The sequence below is a fragment of the Anoplolepis gracilipes genome, chromosome 9 (assembly GCF_047496725.1).
Source record: "Anoplolepis gracilipes chromosome 9, ASM4749672v1, whole genome shotgun sequence".
Taxonomy (NCBI): Eukaryota; Metazoa; Arthropoda; class Insecta; order Hymenoptera; family Formicidae; genus Anoplolepis; species Anoplolepis gracilipes.
Genome location: NC_132978.1, coordinates 11,926,256 through 11,944,556, shown reverse-complemented (window position 1 = coordinate 11,944,556; position 18,301 = coordinate 11,926,256). Strand labels below are relative to the sequence as shown.

At 28.6% G+C, this 18,301-nt stretch overlaps 2 protein-coding genes across 5 annotated transcripts; one reads left to right on the top strand and one right to left on the bottom strand.

The window, feature by feature from the left end:
- The first annotated feature begins 102 nt into the window (after window positions 1-102).
- Window positions 103-7,392, top strand: LOC140669511 (uncharacterized). 4 transcript variants are annotated; one of them, XM_072899443.1, is made up of 13 exons: window positions 103-546; window positions 894-1,055; window positions 1,133-1,330; window positions 1,689-1,808; window positions 2,275-2,331; window positions 3,720-3,831; window positions 4,007-4,130; window positions 4,223-4,358; window positions 4,819-4,875; window positions 5,680-5,805; window positions 5,906-6,159; window positions 6,247-6,434; window positions 6,521-7,392. In XM_072899443.1, the coding sequence occupies exons 1-13, from the start codon at window positions 531-533 to the stop codon at window positions 6,819-6,821; spliced, it is 1,851 nt and encodes a 616-aa protein (XP_072755544.1). In that variant the 5' UTR covers window positions 103-530; the 3' UTR covers window positions 6,822-7,392. The 4 variants fall into 4 exon arrangements, with proteins under 4 accessions (XP_072755544.1, XP_072755546.1, XP_072755545.1 ...); XM_072899445.1 differs by lacking the exon at window positions 4,819-4,875 and having other exon boundaries at window positions 107-546; XM_072899444.1 differs by lacking the exon at window positions 2,275-2,331 and having other exon boundaries at window positions 108-546.
- A 2,108-nt stretch (window positions 7,393-9,500) lies between these two features.
- Window positions 9,501-13,385, bottom strand: Napi-t (Na[+]-dependent inorganic phosphate cotransporter). The gene is made up of 9 exons (XM_072899449.1): window positions 13,058-13,385; window positions 12,965-12,979; window positions 12,439-12,680; window positions 12,082-12,312; window positions 11,915-11,999; window positions 11,721-11,826; window positions 11,336-11,597; window positions 10,808-11,182; window positions 9,501-10,721 (listed from the first exon to the last, which is right to left on the bottom strand). The coding sequence occupies exons 1-9, from the start codon at window positions 13,059-13,061 to the stop codon at window positions 10,461-10,463; spliced, it is 1,581 nt and encodes a 526-aa protein (XP_072755550.1). The 5' UTR covers window positions 13,062-13,385; the 3' UTR covers window positions 9,501-10,460.
- Between the last annotated feature and the right edge of the window lie 4,916 nt (window positions 13,386-18,301).

The following is an 18,301-nucleotide window of genomic DNA, read 5'->3' as shown; positions in this document are numbered from 1 at the left end:
CTGCTGCTCATGACGCATCGTACGATAACGTGAGATAATTAGTATTAGGTTTAAATACGAATGACGACAACGACGACCTTTATTCCGGTAAGACAAGAGCTTGTCAATTTATAATAAAAAAAAAAATCATTTTCCATACATTTAATACATTCTTTTTCTCATTAATTTCTCTTATCGGCATTTCATAATAAGCCGCATTGAAATATATAGAATAGGATAAAGTGAGACAACAAATGGTTCAATGGGCGGGAGAAAGAGAGAATGAGAAGGGATGATGCATCGGCTGCTGACTTTACACAGGCGCCAGCGTCGATTCGTTTGTCGTCACTGGTAACAGCTAACTGCGAGAGCGAGAGGTGGTGACAGTTAGCGACTGTTCGTCGATCTGAACAGGTGGAATATTGTTCTTTTACTATAGCTATTCAAAGTGTTCTAGTTCAGTGCGCCTTCCTATTATCCCTTTCCCGTCACTTTTGTAAAAGAAGAACAGTAGCGAATCATAACAGCCTGAAAGAAACCGCACCGCAAACATGGGTGAAAAGACTGGTAAGTCACGAATTAGAGTCTTTATTATTATATTATACCTGGAGGTAGAGAAAAACATTCAGAGAAACTCGGACAAAAAATTGTTTCTATTTTAAAATTAACAAAAACGTGAGCTTTTCATATTGGAAAGATTGCTTCGACGCGATTTTTATGCAGACAGCTGTCCTTCGTTTCTCGAATTTATTATTTTGAATGGAATTATTTGAAAAATTTTTAAGGATTTTTTTAAATAATTCAATTTCGGAGAAATCGCAGTAAGCTTATGAACGATGATTGCCAATTTTATCACGCACGATAAGACAAAGATAAGCATTTTTTGGACACGTTTTCTCATTTTCTTCGAGCAGAGCACATTGTAATGACACCAAAATGCAAGACTTCGAATTCCACAACACTGATAATAGAGAGGCAAACCTTAGAGCCTCCAGCGGAGAATGGAAACGAGAACAATGTTCACATTGCCGGCGGCGATCACAAAGGAATTGTCATCAACAAACAAGCTGTGGCTGGTATGTCTTTACTTAATTTTCAATTGGTGACATTCGATAGATTACAATAAAATAAAAATAATATAAAACTCTCACAGTAACAAATGGAGAAGTTAGTCCTGCCCAGCTTTGCCTACAATTCAGAGTGTTTCTGGTGAGCGCACAAACTGGAAAGCACACACAAGAACAAAGAACTCTTCAATTTTGGTTCATCGATACACTGTCCGAAACGGAACAGCCAAGCGTTGCACAAGAATTTTTCAGAGAACTTGTCACTCCGCAGGAATTTCCTAGAGGTGAATTGTAATATGATATGTATCGATAACATACATACATTTCTTGGAACTACTTTAGATCATATGTATCCAATCTATCTGAGAAATATAAATGAATAATATTTCTATGTTGCTCTAACCAGTATGAACTAAGATCTAATTTTAAACTGCTGACCAGGAAAATAAGTTTAAATCTCAATTCTTATATGATATTTAAGAAGGAATATCAAATTTAATATTTAAGAAACTATTAACATTAATTTATCTTTTATAAATTTTTAATTTAATTATATTGACAAAAAACTAAACTTTATTATTATTTGCTTTATATATTTCTATGATATTATAATTAATCTTTCTTTTTCTCTTTTTTCTGTAGATTATGTGGGATTTATAAAAAAGATAATGAAATTGATGCAACATAAATATCCTAGTATTAAAAAACTAGAAATAGAATTGAGACAACTGGAAGAACCAATCACACTTCCAAGCAGACCATGTAAGTAAATAATAATTTTTTCTTTATTAATATACTACATAGATATTTACATATATATATATATATATATATATATATATATATATATATATATATATATATGGAATATAAATATAGATTTTTAGTTATATATTTTTATATACATTCCCATTTTCAAGTACAATCTTGTTTTGGTTAATAAACTAAAAAGTCTATACGGGAGAAGGGTTAACGGTTATTTGATTAAACTGATTGTTCTTAATGGTTCCTTATTGAAAGATATTGGAGCAACGTGTCTCAAGTGCACATTGCAGCTGAATGCAAAAGGAAATGCACACTTGACTAAAACTCTCAGTGGCTTATATATATATCCATTATGTAATTTAAGTCAAAGTTTTCCCATGTACATTTTGTGCTCACAATTACATTAATCACAATTGTATTAAGCGTGAACATCTATTTCATACTTAATTTCTATTATTCACAGCTACTGGTCACTTACTATTCACACTTCCTCCCTCTGAGAAAGTTATAAGGACATCAGGTTCGAGAATGAAAAAATTTCAGCATTTTTGTCACATTTTTATTGATGTTTATTCTCTTTTTCTCATACACAGGCTAATAATCCAAACAAAACTGATACACACATAATAAAGTTTCTTATAACACAATAATTATTCGAGACAAAATAGTCGCAAAGTTTTTTCAGTATATAATTAAAATAAAAAAAATAGCAAATAGGCATATATATATATTATGTTGCTTAGCACAATATCATTTGGTAACCATAACAACATTGGCTTAACATAGTTTGCCTAGCATTATGTTTTGCATTGCATTGATTTATATAAGAGTATAATGATATTCCATTTAGCAATTTGAGAGACATAAAACGATACATTTTTATCATCTTGATTAAAATCGAAATATGTTATGCAATAAATTATGCAATATATTATGCAAGTTTAGAAAGTGTTAATTATATACTTTAATCATGTAAAGGATTTTCCGATCTATTTAACAGAACGATCAATCACTAGAGAACACATTAATTAGAGTGTAAAAAACATCCCACTTAACTACTTGACTTGACCTGAATATTATATTTCCTACATGGTGCATATCTACCCTATCACATAGCATGATTATAGACATATAAAATTGTTATCCATTATATAAAACACAATTCACAATTTTATAATTTATTATACAAGAATAACTTGATATATTATATGATAAATATTAGCTGTTTAATATGGATTCTTTTAATTAAAACTTTATTTCGACAGTGTGTTGTTTCATCTTCATTGATTTTAAATTAAAAGACTCACATAACATCAAAAGCATATGCACGTATCATTACATATTCTTAAAAATATCATTTTTATTCTTTTTAAATTCTAATTATTACTAATTGATTATCCGTTACTATATAGTACAACAATATTACCACTTTAGTCCTCATTTTGTAAGGAAATGCATCCATGTAGAGCACGAACCTTCTAATTATGGTCATTAGCTACCATATACATATATGTGTTCGAGTTCCACACATACACTTTAGTTGTATCCTTCACTAACGGTTCTAGCTCGACTCTAGTTATAGAAAAAAAAATATTAGTTAAACTCTGCACTATATTACAGCTGTACAACACATACCTTGAAACATATTTCACATATTTTTACATTGACATATTAGAAGTTAATATTACAAACTTACAATTAGACTCATCTACACTCTCATCTACATGGCAGAAAATTTAACTTGCATATGGAGTGCTGTTATTCTTGTCTCGATGCTATTAACTATAATTTAATATTAATTTAATATTTACAATAGGCATACATGCAGCTTTAAAATCTGACCAATCCCATTAATGTAATTACATGATTAAATATATATAATTTTTTTCTTTTTTTTTTTTTATTAAGTATCTGCTGACGAAACCATCATGGGTCAAGTGATTGAGCTAACAGTAGAAAAAGTTTTGGAACTCATTGAGTCTGCCTATCCAAACCCAGTAACTGTGGTTGACATTTCAAAGTAAGTACTTGTATTAAATAGGATTTAATTAAGAGAATAGAATTTTATTAAGAGAATATACATTTAATATAATTATTTAAAAACAATTATATGTAATTATTTTTATAAAAAATTGTATAATTATTTTTATAATAAATTGTTGCACATAATAATAAGTTTTTGATTATGTTTTTAGGGAACATGGCTGGGAACCATTAGAGGTGGAAGCTAAATTGAAAGAACTTCAAGAAAAAGGGCTCATTAAAGCATTGGATCATGGGGCTTTCACACGTGTTGTCCATGAAGATACTCAAGTCCAAGTAATTTATATTATTACTTGATTATGTATAATAGTGTGACTATTTTTTCCATTAATTTATATGTGTCTTAACATTGTAAAATTTAATTTTAGGTAGTGAAGCAGATGCCAACAATGGCAAGTGCAAAACAACCTACTATAGCTATCATTACAGCTCAATATTGTGAGAAACTTGCTGTAGACTCAATGATTGAAAATAAGGAAACCTTTGTTCGCTACACTACTGTTGGTAAGATTTTTTGCTATTTATCATTTGTATTTTAATATTTATTTTATATTACACACAAGAAAAGACAATTCTGAACTATAACACTCGCAATAGACCTGAATAATATTAACTAATTTCTATTCTCACGAGACAAATGACGAATAATGGTAATTGAATTCTAGTAGAATATATTAAAATATTAGAAAAATAATTTTATTAACTCTTTTGTTGCTTTTATTTCTACGTACATTCTCTTAAAACATGTTATTGCATAGAATCATTAAAAAAATTTTTTAATTAAATTATTTCTACTAAACTTCTATCGTATTTTCTATCGTCTTATTTTGATTATATGCTATAATTTTTTCCTTTTCCGCTTCTTGATGTGCAAATATGATTATTGATTTACATTATTTATTAATCGGCGGCAAATGCTCAAACGATATTGGGAATGTATATTTCACTATGCATGAAACTTTAGGTACCGCAAGCTCACCAGATACGACAGATGGAGTTCCGCGAGTGATATGCCGTTTCGGTAAAGTAGTTTATAACAAAAATCTCTATCGTTATTTTAATGTCATTTCATAACTTGTCAATTGCTTGCAACCGAAATGCAGGGCCGTGATGCCATAACATGTATTTTAAAACACATGCGTCTTTTTTATGCTATAGATCCATTTGATGTATTATGTTAATCATTTTTATTTCATAATATTTTTCACATATTTTGAATACATAATATTAACACAAAATGTTTTTGTACAGCTTTATGTTTGTTTTATGTATGGTGGTTTTGTTTTTATGTATATGTTTTATGTATTATATTTATTTTATTGGGTACTCACATGAATCATATGTATGATTAATATCAATATTTTTATTTTTAATTTTTTATTTCTCCAGTATTTAATATATTGTTGCAAAAAAAATATTTATTTCTTATTTCTTTTTTCTTAATATTAATAATAAAATTCTTTTCAACATTTTTTTTTTAAATTTTAATAGAGTATTTATATTCTCAATAACTGCAATACATTCTACAAAATATATTTAGCATCTCAACGAGGAAGTTCACCTTTTTAATGAAACTAAATAAGATTTTTGAATAGATTTTTATAATACTATGTATTTATTTCCATTATATCTAGTATTACTTGAGAGATATATTTATATGGAATAAATTTTTATCTATTTTATCATCACATATAACACAGGTTCCGTTCTACTTTGTTGATAGCCGCACAACGCACAATGTATCATACGCAAACCAAGAATAGACGGCAACATAAACTCAAGGTACATAAGAATACGAAAAATAAATAGCTACTATTTGTTATAGGGGAATCTAACATTTATACTTTGGGCAATATCGGTGCACATAGAATTGTGTGCACTAAATTGCCAACTGTGGGCCATACTAGAGAAGCGATGACCGCAGCCGGCAATACTACTACTAGATTGTTAGGTGTGTACAGTATTCTTTTCTTACTATTTCCTTTTCTCTTCTTTTTTTTTCAATTTTATTACAAGCGTTGTTATAATCTTTTGCATCTATGTATATCCAGGGACGTTTCAAAAGGTGGATTTTGTTTTTCTCGTCGGAGTTGGTGGTGGTGTTCCTCACTATACGGATTACAATAAACACGTACGATTGGGTGACGTAGTGATATCACATCCAACGCCGTATAATAATAAATATACATACGTTTATTGCGAAAATGCTAAGATGAGCGAAAACGGGAATTATCATTTCGAGACCAAAGAATATTGCCCGCCAAATCTCGGTCTTCAAGAAATCGCGGCAACTCTTAAGAAAGAGGTCATTTAGTTGATATTTATTTAAATAATTGTATTTACATTTGAATAATTATATATTTTTTTGTTGAAAATATTTATTTTTTTATAGGCTGAAAATGAAGCACTTCCGCCGTGGCAAACGTATATGAAGGAAGGTTTGGAAAATCTAATCAATCAGTCGGAACATGACTTCAACGCACCACCACCAGAATCCGATAAGCTATATATGGCTATTGGAGAAAGAGATGTCATCGAAGTATCTCATCCAACTGCACCACAGGATTCAATAAATAAAAGGTACTTGATGAAAATTAATTTGTTTGAATCATATAAATGAATACATATTTTAATATATAAGTATATATATATTAATATTGTTAAAGAACTGACGGATGTTCTCGAATCCATCTTGCGCCAGTGGCATCTGGTCGACAAATCGCACGAGACGATCAACTTAGACAAAAATTCGCAAGTCGATTCGGCGCGCTGGCATTTGATGCAGAAATGGATGCCGTGGTAGAGAGTATCTTAGGTAATTGCCGCGAAAATTTTGTCGTAATTCGCGGAATTGCCGATTACAAAGACGGTACCCGAATCAAAGAATGGCAACCTTACGCGGCATTGGCGGCAGCCAGTGTAATGAAAGCTATAATCTGCGCTATGGATCCACCGACCAATGATTAATGTCGCTCTTTCGTGTAGCTTTTATATAGCGTACAATGCAACACGCATAATTTTTCCTAGAATGAATGATAGTGTTTAAAATCAAAACGACTGATAAATATTGCACAAATAAGTGCACAAAAATAATAAGTAGTCGGTTAACTTTAATAGGTTTCTCACTTGTAAAAGTAGATTCTGCAATGCTTTATTCTATATTATAATTCACGTGCCACTTAAATCTTTTATAGATTTTTTCAGGTTAGTGCCATTTTTACAAATGTTTAATTGACAGTATTTTTAAAAAGTATCTTTCTACAGTCACATTATTGACATTGAAAATCGGAATTAGTTACAGTCAAGCATTCTTAAAAATATCGAGAAGAAGGTTTGGCTGTCGCATTGGTTGCTTAAATTTTACACTTTTATTTACTAAAAAAGGAATAGTGCCATTATTATCTTGCATAATTGTCGCATAATGAGTTATTGAGACAAGACGATTTCACATCAGTTTTTTATGAGGATAAACTTGTGATTAGATATGTTAAATAGTGTGTTATATCAACATATCTATATTTTCGACTTGAATACCAAATCAATGACGCTTCGAAAAAGATCCTCCTTTAGGTAGATGATGAATTTAATATCTTTATTTAACTTAATTTACAAAAATAGTTAGTTAGCACTTATTATTAGCATTTATATTTTTTATATTTGCTATAATTGAAATAATGAAGCAGTGAATAATGGAAATAATGAAGCATCAAGTTTATTTCAAGTGAAATATAGGATATTAATTTCTATTCTACTCTCAAGGTAGCTGATGAAAAAAAAATTTAATAGCGATTTAATTTAATCTTACAAAATAGCTACTTGTTGCATTCGTACTTGCTATAATTAAAATGATTAAACAATTGCACCAGATCCAAATGAGACATAGAATACCAATTAAACAAATTATTAAATAAATAAACTGTTCTAGCAGTAGATGTGATAGACGCAACTGGAAACTGAAAGTATATTTAACAGTATTTATCAAATCAAATCAAATTGTCGTTACAATATTGCTGGAATTATACTACATGTTTGTCAGAGTATATATATATATTGACGTTTTCAACAGATATTCATTCTATATTCTCATAGTATACATCTACGAAAATCATAATTTTTTTCTGAAATCTTAGATTACAATGGGATATGCAACAAAGGCTTCTCTTAAAATGTGCCAATGTGTTCATAATTAAATTCACTGCCCTTATAAAATCTGGATATTATCTTCGTGAACATTTTCGAGATGAATTTTCTGAATTTCTAGATCAAATTTTTTTAAAATGCTGTACAATTTCCTTATAATCAAGGAATTCTGCATTTAAAAATTACAGGGTAGTGTGCAGAAATATTTAATATTTAAATATCAAACTTGAGAATATGAACTTAAAGAATAAGAGAAAAAGTATAAAAATATACATATATAATATATATATGTATAAATGTTGTTAATGATAAAAGAAAGCTCGAAATTTTAGTGGAAATCAAAAATAACATAAAAACTATAAAAGTACGATTGATTCCAACTAACAACGTCTTAAAATTACAGAGCAAAATATTTTTACTTATTTGTTTATATTTTTTTTGCTGTGAAAATTTCATATTCCGTCTATATACTTTATGAGCCGTGTTGTGCAAATTTAAAAAATTTTTTATCGACATATGTAAGTTATCTACCGTTTGGAAAAATTTTATTTAATACTTATATATGCGTGTAACAAGATATTGATAAACATTATGTGAGTGAGGACTTTTATGCACAATAGGAAAATATTTAATTCCTATTCCTAATATTTTTCTATTGTGCATAGGCCCTGATAGGAGGACCTAAAATCAATGCGAAATGATAAAAGTCACTTGTTGCGTAGAAGCACACATTTGAAGTTCTATCAAATACCTATATAAAATGATTATTATATATATGTATATATACATATACAAAGAGATACATAAGTATATAGAATTTATGTATATATACAGAAATAAAGTAATATATAATATGTAAAATCGGGCCACACACATACGCGCGCGCGAGTTTATATTATAGACTATTAAATTATTTGTCTTACAACAGATTCCTATTTTAGGCCTAATATTAATATACTTTACGTACGATTAATGAAATTCCTTTGTTACGTCAACCGAAGCTTAAAAGGTTTAAGCTTCTAACCATGCATTCGTATTTGCGTTATTATTACGCGCTTTCAATACTAGTCGTATAACTGTGTTTTTTCTACACATATATTTATTACTTATATTTACTACTTTTTATTAAACTATGATAGATCATAAATAGCTAATATAATGTATGAATTATTATATGCGATTGCTTAGTTCATATCTCTTATAGGAAAGTGTCATGTTTCATAATGAATTACTTTCTACTCGATGAATAGCTATTATTATTTTATGATTTTCCAAATTATTCATACACTTATTAATTATTTATATATAACTTTGAGTTTCTAGAAACATTTAAAATATTACATAGTATATTAAACTGTTGACATTTTTAGTTTTTTTCTTTAAGAAAAGCCAATATTATTCTAAAGTTTTATTTTAATGTGTTTGAAAAATATATATTTTATTAATTTTTATAGATATTAAAATATACTTATTTTGCTTCGCTATACTTATAATTATATATTAAATTATTTATTATTATAATTATTAGAAAGGGTTAACGAAATATCGAGTCGTTATGACTTCCGGAAGAAAATGTGTGCTTCACATTTGTTCGTACGTAATTTGTCCGTAAGTTAGTCTTCCGATATAAAAACATAAAGATTTATTATGAAAAATCTGAGAATAAAACCTTGGTATTCGAGCTTAGATATTAAGAAATGGAAAGTGCCCATATAACAGTGATAAAAAAATCGGTACTTTATTATTATTCACAATATTGTAATTATAACGTGCAAAAATCTCATTGCGATTATAAAAACTTAGATATCGCTATTAAATGAAATTTTACAGAGACGCGCAACAATTCAAACACTGTACACTTTCATATATGAATGATGGTAATGATCCGAAGTTTGTGAATAATGATAATATATGTCATTCATCAGAGAACCGCACGATGTTGGTCCAGAAAGTAGGATAAGGCTTGGTATTTAATCTGCTTCACAGCAGAAAAAAAGCTGTGATAATTCTGGTATTTTTTTTTTTTTTGTCCAAGACGAAATAACGTAGTGTTGATATAGTAGAAAATAATCATTTTGCCGATTTTATTACTGGAACTTGTCCACCGCAATTTACACATTGTGCACATGCGGAGACGGAATGATGCGATATAATATAAACATAAATTTAATTTAATAAAACATGTATTTTGCGTTCTGTCGAAATATGCATCTAAGTCATAATATATGTCTTAAGGCGTATAAATAGTTTAACATTTATTTACATTGTAAGATCACTTTCATTGCTTTGTTTCTTTGTGACGAAATGTTTCAAAATTAAGTTATGTATATGTGGAATGTGTATTATTAATATTATTACTAAATATACGATCAATCGTTGATATCCTCTTTATCAATACATATTCTTAAAAAGAGTTTATCGTCATTAAACAACTATCGTTGCAATTTTGTAATATGTATCGAACCTTTACTTCTCGATAAGATTTCTTAAAGATTTATTATTTTCAACAATATTTATATTTTCAGTATTGTTCACATTCTCGATATCATTAGCGGATTTTATGGCTTTCGTGGTCAGTTTCTGCATTTCTTGTTCCTTTAAATTCAATTTAACGTATTGATTCCATGGTTGCTGCTTTGAAGTGCCAAAGATTATATATATGATACCACCTGCTATCGAATTGGCAGCGGCAATTAGAAAGACCAAACGCCATTGTCCCACATTTTGCTGTAGATAAATTTTGTAATTGATATTACAAAAACATTTTAAGATACAGTGTTTGTAAACATAATTTTTGTGCAAATTAAACTTACGTTATTATTCGTTAGTATACCAACGATTGCTGGCGAGAGAAAACCGGCACATACGATTATCATGTTGGCGAATCCGAGGAGGACACTAGCATAGTTCGGACTGAGATCGACAAAGGTTGTCAAAGTTGCTGCGGAAATGGCACCATTAACCGCTGTGCCGGTCATCATGAAGACAATCGCGAATAATGGATGACATCCGCTAAATCCGAGAGCCATAATGAGGACACCTTGTACACCGGTACAAACGAAGGTAGCTAATTTCCTAACATTCGTTAAGCTCATTCGCTTCGTACGTAGCAGCCAATCGCTCATGATGGAAAAGAAATACGAGAAGATCATTCTGACTATATGTGGTGCTCCTGCCAAGATTCCAGTCTGAAAAAAAAATAATTAGCATTTCGATTATAAATTATGTGGAAAAAAAAGATAAGAACCGATGTAATTTACGCATGTTGGTTCAGTATAATAATTGAAAAATAATCTTGTTACCGTTACAAGATTATGTATTACGCGAAACGCGTTACTTACAGTATTAATATTCCAACCGTGAATAAAGTTGAAGTAAGTCGGTGCCTGTGTCATCAACGTAAAGAAACCCCAAGCAGTGCTCCAATGTGCGAGAATGGTGATCCATACCGGTCCTGACAGAATTATTGATTTCCAAGGTATTGGCGTTTCCTCTTCGTCGACAGATTTAGCGATGTTATCCAAGATATGATTTTTCTCATCGTCGGAGATTCGTGGATGCTGTTGCGGCGAATCGTACACGAGAAATTTCCATAAGCAGTACCTGCGATTTATGGTGAATAAATCATCGAATCACACATCGAAAAACTGCAAATAATGTATGGAAAATCCAAAGAGATTTCATTCATCATGAGTTTGAAATAATAACGATTTTAGATGCACTCACCACATTACACCTATTAAAGACGTCACGTGGAAAGATGCACCCCAACCGAGGAAACTAGTCACAGCTGCACACAGGGGGTAAGTAATTGCAGCTCCCACAGAACTTCCTGAAAATTAGTTTAAAATTTAATAAACTTATTTTACCGTTATACCTCGGTCTTATGTGTAATAAAAATAATCTACATGATTCCTTACCAAGATAAGCGCTAACGAATCTGCTTCTCTCGTTTGGCGGAATCCACTTCGCCGTCATATCGTGCATCGATGGCCATGTAACACCCTGAAAAAAAATTATTAATATTTTTGGATATACAAGCAAACTTAAAAAATTAATAAATAATTTCTGTAAAAATGTAACTTACTGCGATGAAACCCTGCAACATTCGGAGAAATATCAAGCCGTACAGATGTGACGCGTAAGGAACGAGAAATCCTAAAAGAGCCGTTAATAAATTTCCTAAACCGAATACAAGTTTTGTACCATATCGCCTGGCTAGAAGACCACCAGGCAATTGTGATAACCAGTGCAACCAGTAATAGGCACCCAATACCAATCCTTGTTCGTATTCATTCCAGGCGAATCGATCTTCATACTAAATAAAATTGCGAATTATCGAAGAGAACATTCTTCCAAAAAAGGCGACACTAAAGAGATGTGTTTATTACAAATTTTATTTACAAAAAATATAATATTCCAAAATATCATCTTTCCAAAATACCGTAACATTTTCGGACGACGGTGTCGTAATCGAGAAAGATACGTTATTATTCTGAGATGTTTCGTTGGTCCAGATTAATGTACTATTTTCTGGATTGCATTGCACGACCGCTGCAGGTTTCGAATATGGTATCACCATTGCGACTATGGTAAGATTTAAGTTTAATCGCAACATATAATTAATGGCGAATCCACAAAAGACTAGGAACCATAAAACATCTCGGCAAGTAAGCAATTCCTTGCCTGCAACAAGTGCGATGTCTTTATCTTTTAATTTAATTTTATTATAAATATTATTTTATCTCTGATATTTTATTATCTTTTGTTTTAAAATAGGTTTCAAGGAAATGACTATACACGAAATGACTGAGAATAGTTAATTATAAAATAAATTAAATTGAAAGACGCATTGAGATTCAATGTTTCCAGATTACGTGTAATATTTTTTATATCTTTCTATTGATATTTGTATTGATTTATTATTAAAGAAGTTTATCGAATAACAAAATTTTTTTCAATATACTTACTTTTTCCCATTTTTGCTATTTTTTAAAAAAGATTGAATGTTTAATTAATAATCACTTGTTAATTATAATCTATCACTTTTAATATATTCTTACACATAGAATGTTTCAGATGTGCGATCCATTACGAGATGTCAAGAATGCAAATTTTATTTTTCGTGTTATATCAACTTTCCTGTTGAATATTTAAGTGAATTCTAATTTTAATAATATGAATTTATTTTATAGTAAATATGAATTCTTCTTGATCTCTCATACATATGTGTTAATCAGTTAATGTCACGCCAAACACTGCATGACTGTTCCTCGAGCAGAATCATGCAGACCGCAGAAATCTATGCAGGGATCCTCTACCTTCGCAGAAGTCGTGATAAGTGAGTTTCTGTTTCATAAAAATCTTCAAATTTTTGTATTGTACACAATGATTTTGCAATGTTAACAAAATCTTAATTTCAGTATCTTAAGTGTCCGAAAAATCGTATGCGTGTAATTTATTTGTACCTAACGCATATTTGATGTGATAACGTACATATTTTGGATTATTAAAAGATAACAGCGCATCGCGCCAATTTACTAATATGTTTTAATTTCATATTACACATACGTTGTTTTTTTTAATAATTAAGATACTGTATCATTAACATAAACACGAAATTTATTTATTATATTATCCTTATTATTTATATAACAATAACATAGAATAAGAATATATTATTTTCATTCCCTCTCCATCATATACATATAATTTTACATATTTCTAATACACCTATGAAAGCTTATATATTTTGCTTAAGACATTATGCATTTTAATGTACATGAGCAATGTCGCGAACAATAAATATAATCTTTTCTCGTATCACATTGAAATCACGCACAGAACAGTGACGTTTTCAATGGCATTGTAAACAACTCGCTGAAAATTTATGGAAGCTTCAACAACCAATATTTATCTAGACGTAAATCATTAACTATTGCGACACTAGCACATGAGCGAATATATTGTTTTGTTCTAACTTTTGGGATGAGTTAATTTGTTATGCGTACAATTATATTAATCGTAATTAAATTTAATTTTATTGTACTAATATAAAGCTTGCAAAAAGACTCACGGTGCAGAAAAATCTCATCGGTTTCATATAAGTGTCTCTCTCTTTCAAGATTTATAAAATATATTTATAAGACAGAAATAGTTATTATAATTTTGATTTTTTATTTCTCACGCTAAAATAGAGAAAGTTATCCATTCTTTATATATATATATATATATATATATATATATATATATATATATGCTAAAATAGAGAAAGTTATCCATTCTTTATATATATATATATATATATATATATATATATATACGCATATATTTTTCTTTTTTTTTTCAATTATAAAAATCTGAATTATAAAAGCGAAAATTCTTAATTGTAAATTCTTACATATATAAACTTATTTGTATTTTTTACTTAGTAAAGTGTGTTTTTTTAGTGCAGTGTTATTTAGTACAGACAAATGCACATCTCTTACTGAAATGTGAATTATGAAACTGTAGTAAATCATCAAAATTATAATCTCAAATTAATCTCTGAGCATAGTTCTTTCTCTGAACATTATTGATAAAATGAGCAAGCTAAAATTTGACCTCTTTTGTGTCAGTTTTATAAACTGTAAAATGGATAATAACCCGATTGTAAGATAAGTAGAATTTTATATATTATTATTTATATATTACAGGTTTTTTTGTTATATTATTGAATACATCAGTATAGTATATTCAATGTGGATTTTATATATATAATTATAATTACGAATTTGTATATTTAAACATAATGAATGTATAAATCACTCAATATTAAATAAAACGATATCAAACATAAAATTAAGTTTTTCGAAAACTATAAAACTTATTTAAAAATACACGATTAATTTGTGTAAAAATCAGAATTAATTTATAGCAGACTAAATATTTCTTTTGAGACTTTTGTTAAATTTTAATATGGTGACAGTGAATTTTAAGATAATTAATTATAAATTAAATTCTTTAGCAAGAAAAAATTGTATATTTTTTAAATTTCTTTCTAACAAACTGATTTACATACAACTGATATAATAATAATATTTGCGTTAAATCTCCCTATAATATAATACAGTGATAAAAAAATTACTTTTTATATAAAATTTTATTGATAATAACAGCATCGCGCATATGTGGTCATACAAAGATAATCGTTTATACAATTTTATTGATAAATAAAGCTTGCACTGTTTCCCAGTACCATGTTTTAATTGGAATTCTAATCGTCTTCTCATACAATCACATTTCTAATTAATTTATGAAAGCGATAACTATATGGAGCGAAGAAAAACCACGCGCTATAATCAGTCGCGTCTAATAATTATATGAATCTTCAATATACTTTAATTCAGGGTTGGGAAATAACGCGTTACTTGTAACGTCGTTATCGTTACAGTTACTTTTTTTTGGTAACTGTAACGGTAACGGCGTTATAAATTTTGTCTGTGACGGAAAAAGTAACTTCGTTACATTTTTCGATAATGAATAACAAAATTAACAGTTAATTTTATCGTTACTTTCCAAACAGCACATGTCTTTAAAAGATGCTTAAAAGACAACTTAAAAACGTCTTCTTTATCTTTTAAATATCTTTAAGATGATATAATTTCTAATTAAAAATGATCTTTTGGTCTTTCTGTATTGTCTGGAATTTTTTTCGAATATATTTGAATATACTTGAATATATTATACTTTTTTCGAATATAGTTTTCAAATAAAGAAAGATAAATATGTTTTGTTTCATGCATATGCGCGCATTTTATATAGTACATGTAACATATACTATAGATACCCAGGGAGAAAGAACCTATCGAGTCGAATTGACATCAAATTGATGTAAATTGCATCGATTCGATATCAATTTGATGTCGATTTGATGGTAATTTCTCACTGGGTATATGTGCACATATGCGTGAAGTGAAACTTAGGGATTGATAAGAGTATTGAAATGCATATAGAAACTGCTGGAATCTCTTTCTAATATCTTATAAAGTAACTTTCCCAACTTTGCTTTGATTTTATGCAAATTGTACCATCACAACCAAATAGAAGAAATTATGATCGATAGATGAAGTGTAAATAATATTTACTCAAATTTACAAATACTCTTATACTTTAGTTTTATCTGTAAATTTGATAAGTAATTTAAAAGATTTATCGAAAATTTGATACAATAATATTTAAATATACATGTATTTCTTTGTTAATAATTAACAATATTTAGTTTTATCTAATATTGCAAGATGATCGTGATGGAATATAACAGAGTCTGATTAAAATTACGTCATAAATTACGCAAACTTTTGAAAGAGAATATTGCGACGACTAAATTGATAAGATGTTAGCTCTAACGAAATAAGAAGTATCACACATTAGTCAATATTCTTTTTTTATAACGAAAGATTTTTCTGTAAACAAGAATTACTATTTGTCAAGATCTATTGGTTTATTCAGTGAAATTATTTTTCAGAAAAACTTTTCAATAAATAACGCACTATCTTTCTTCCAGTATAATCAGTTTCTTTCAATCTACAAACTATAAATGTGACGAATTTAAAAGATATACAAAAAATATAATATATTAATATTCAAAAAATAAAAATTAATCGCACATTACAATAATAATATTTAAATTATTTTAGTTGTGAACATATTACGATGAAAATTAATCACTATATATATAATTTACTTTTGCATTATTACTTTTGTTATAATTATTATTCGACATAATGTGTAGAAATCAAAGAACTCGACGTTTTGTGCGATAAATATAATTAAAGAATAGAATAATACAAAATTAAATTTACACAATTTATATATAGCATAATTTATACATGTCTCGCTGCATAAATTTTGTAATGTATTTTGAATCTTTTATGTATTTATGTACCTTTTTTCGCCAAAATATATTGTATTACATTAGCTATTCATGAACCTGAAATCCAAGAGAACATCATCGATTGATGTAATATTTCATCTTCTTGCAATTGCAATAAGTGACTGAAGCAAAAATAAATGACAAAAATTGATATATGATAAATGTGTATATTTGACCCATTTAAAGTTGTAATTTAAACGAGCAGTTATTTTAAGGAAAGTTGACAATATTAAACTAAATAAATACATATATATAAAATTACATAAATATAAGATATTAATAAAATTAAAAGACATAGACAGATATTCGTAATTTAATGGAGAGACCAATATCACACGAAATTTATAGTTGTAATATCTTTCTCAATGTCAATCAATCGTGACACACATACGTCCATTCGCATGATACAACATCTCATACTACTTCCTCTTTATTCGAAAAATTGGGGAAGAACCGGAAAAACAAGTATTTGCAAAAAATAAGTAAGACTAATTATATCGCAATATTTTTTAGTCAGAATTACTTTGAACAGACTGGTAATCGAGCGGGCGTTTTCCCTTTCGCATTTCTTGTTTGGTCCTTTTTAATCATGGTCGACCGGTAATCTCTCAATCACCAGGAACTAATTACAGTAATCTTAACTTATGGCTGGAGAAAAGTAACCGTTTTGCCGCGAATTTAGCCTGTGTAACAGATATGATGAAATCTACCGTGTTATTTCTCACTCGTCGCATTGAAACCATAGCACTTTTGTCGGCATTCTTTTCCATTTTTGCTGCATTTAATTGCATGTCGCTGATTATACAAGCGAGCAACAAGATTATTATCAGAATACGAATAAGATCGTAAAGAAAAAGTACAAGTAATTTTAATATCAATATATTCTGTCGTACAAAATCTATGCTATTTTTGATCTATGTTACGTGCCGGATAAAATGTAAAAATAAAATATGACATTAATATTGAATGAAAAAAAGTTTAAAATTACGTCGATATAATTTTTCTTGAGTTAAATTAATTATCAATTAAGTTAATTATTAAGTTAATAATTTTTTTAGATATTTTTCATATGTTGAATATTGCAAGAGATCCATTCCTGCAATTTATAAAAATGATAATTTTCCTGTACGCATATTAATTTAGTGCGCTACATAAAATCATATTTTTTAAAATTCAATAATTTATACACAACAGCAGTAGTTATAGTAACTTTATTTTTATATTTGTTCTAAATAATTAATTAATTAAATTAATATAATTTCTCTTATTGTTAGTCTGTTAAAATTAAAGAGAACTTTTTTGATTTGATAACATTCAAGAGATATTTAGATCTTTCAACTTCCTGTTGAATCACAAGTCTTGAAATTATATTTAAATATAATAAAATACGTAC

Coding starts and splice junctions, on each gene's coding strand:
- LOC140669511 (XM_072899443.1), top strand. Junction 4,131..4,222: donor ATGAAGATACTCAAGTCCAA/GTAATTTATATT, acceptor ATTTAATTTTAG/GTAGTGAAGCAGATGCCAAC. Junction 4,876..5,679: donor GCGAGTGATATGCCGTTTCG/GTAAAGTAGTTT, acceptor TATTTGTTATAG/GGGAATCTAACATTTATACT.
- Napi-t (XM_072899449.1), bottom strand. Junction 12,000..12,081: donor TGTTGCAGGGTTTCATCGCA/GTAAGTTACATT, acceptor ATTTTTTTTCAG/GGTGTTACATGGCCATCGAT. Junction 11,183..11,335: donor ACGGTTGGAATATTAATACT/GTAAGTAACGCG, acceptor TTTTTTTTTCAG/ACTGGAATCTTGGCAGGAGC.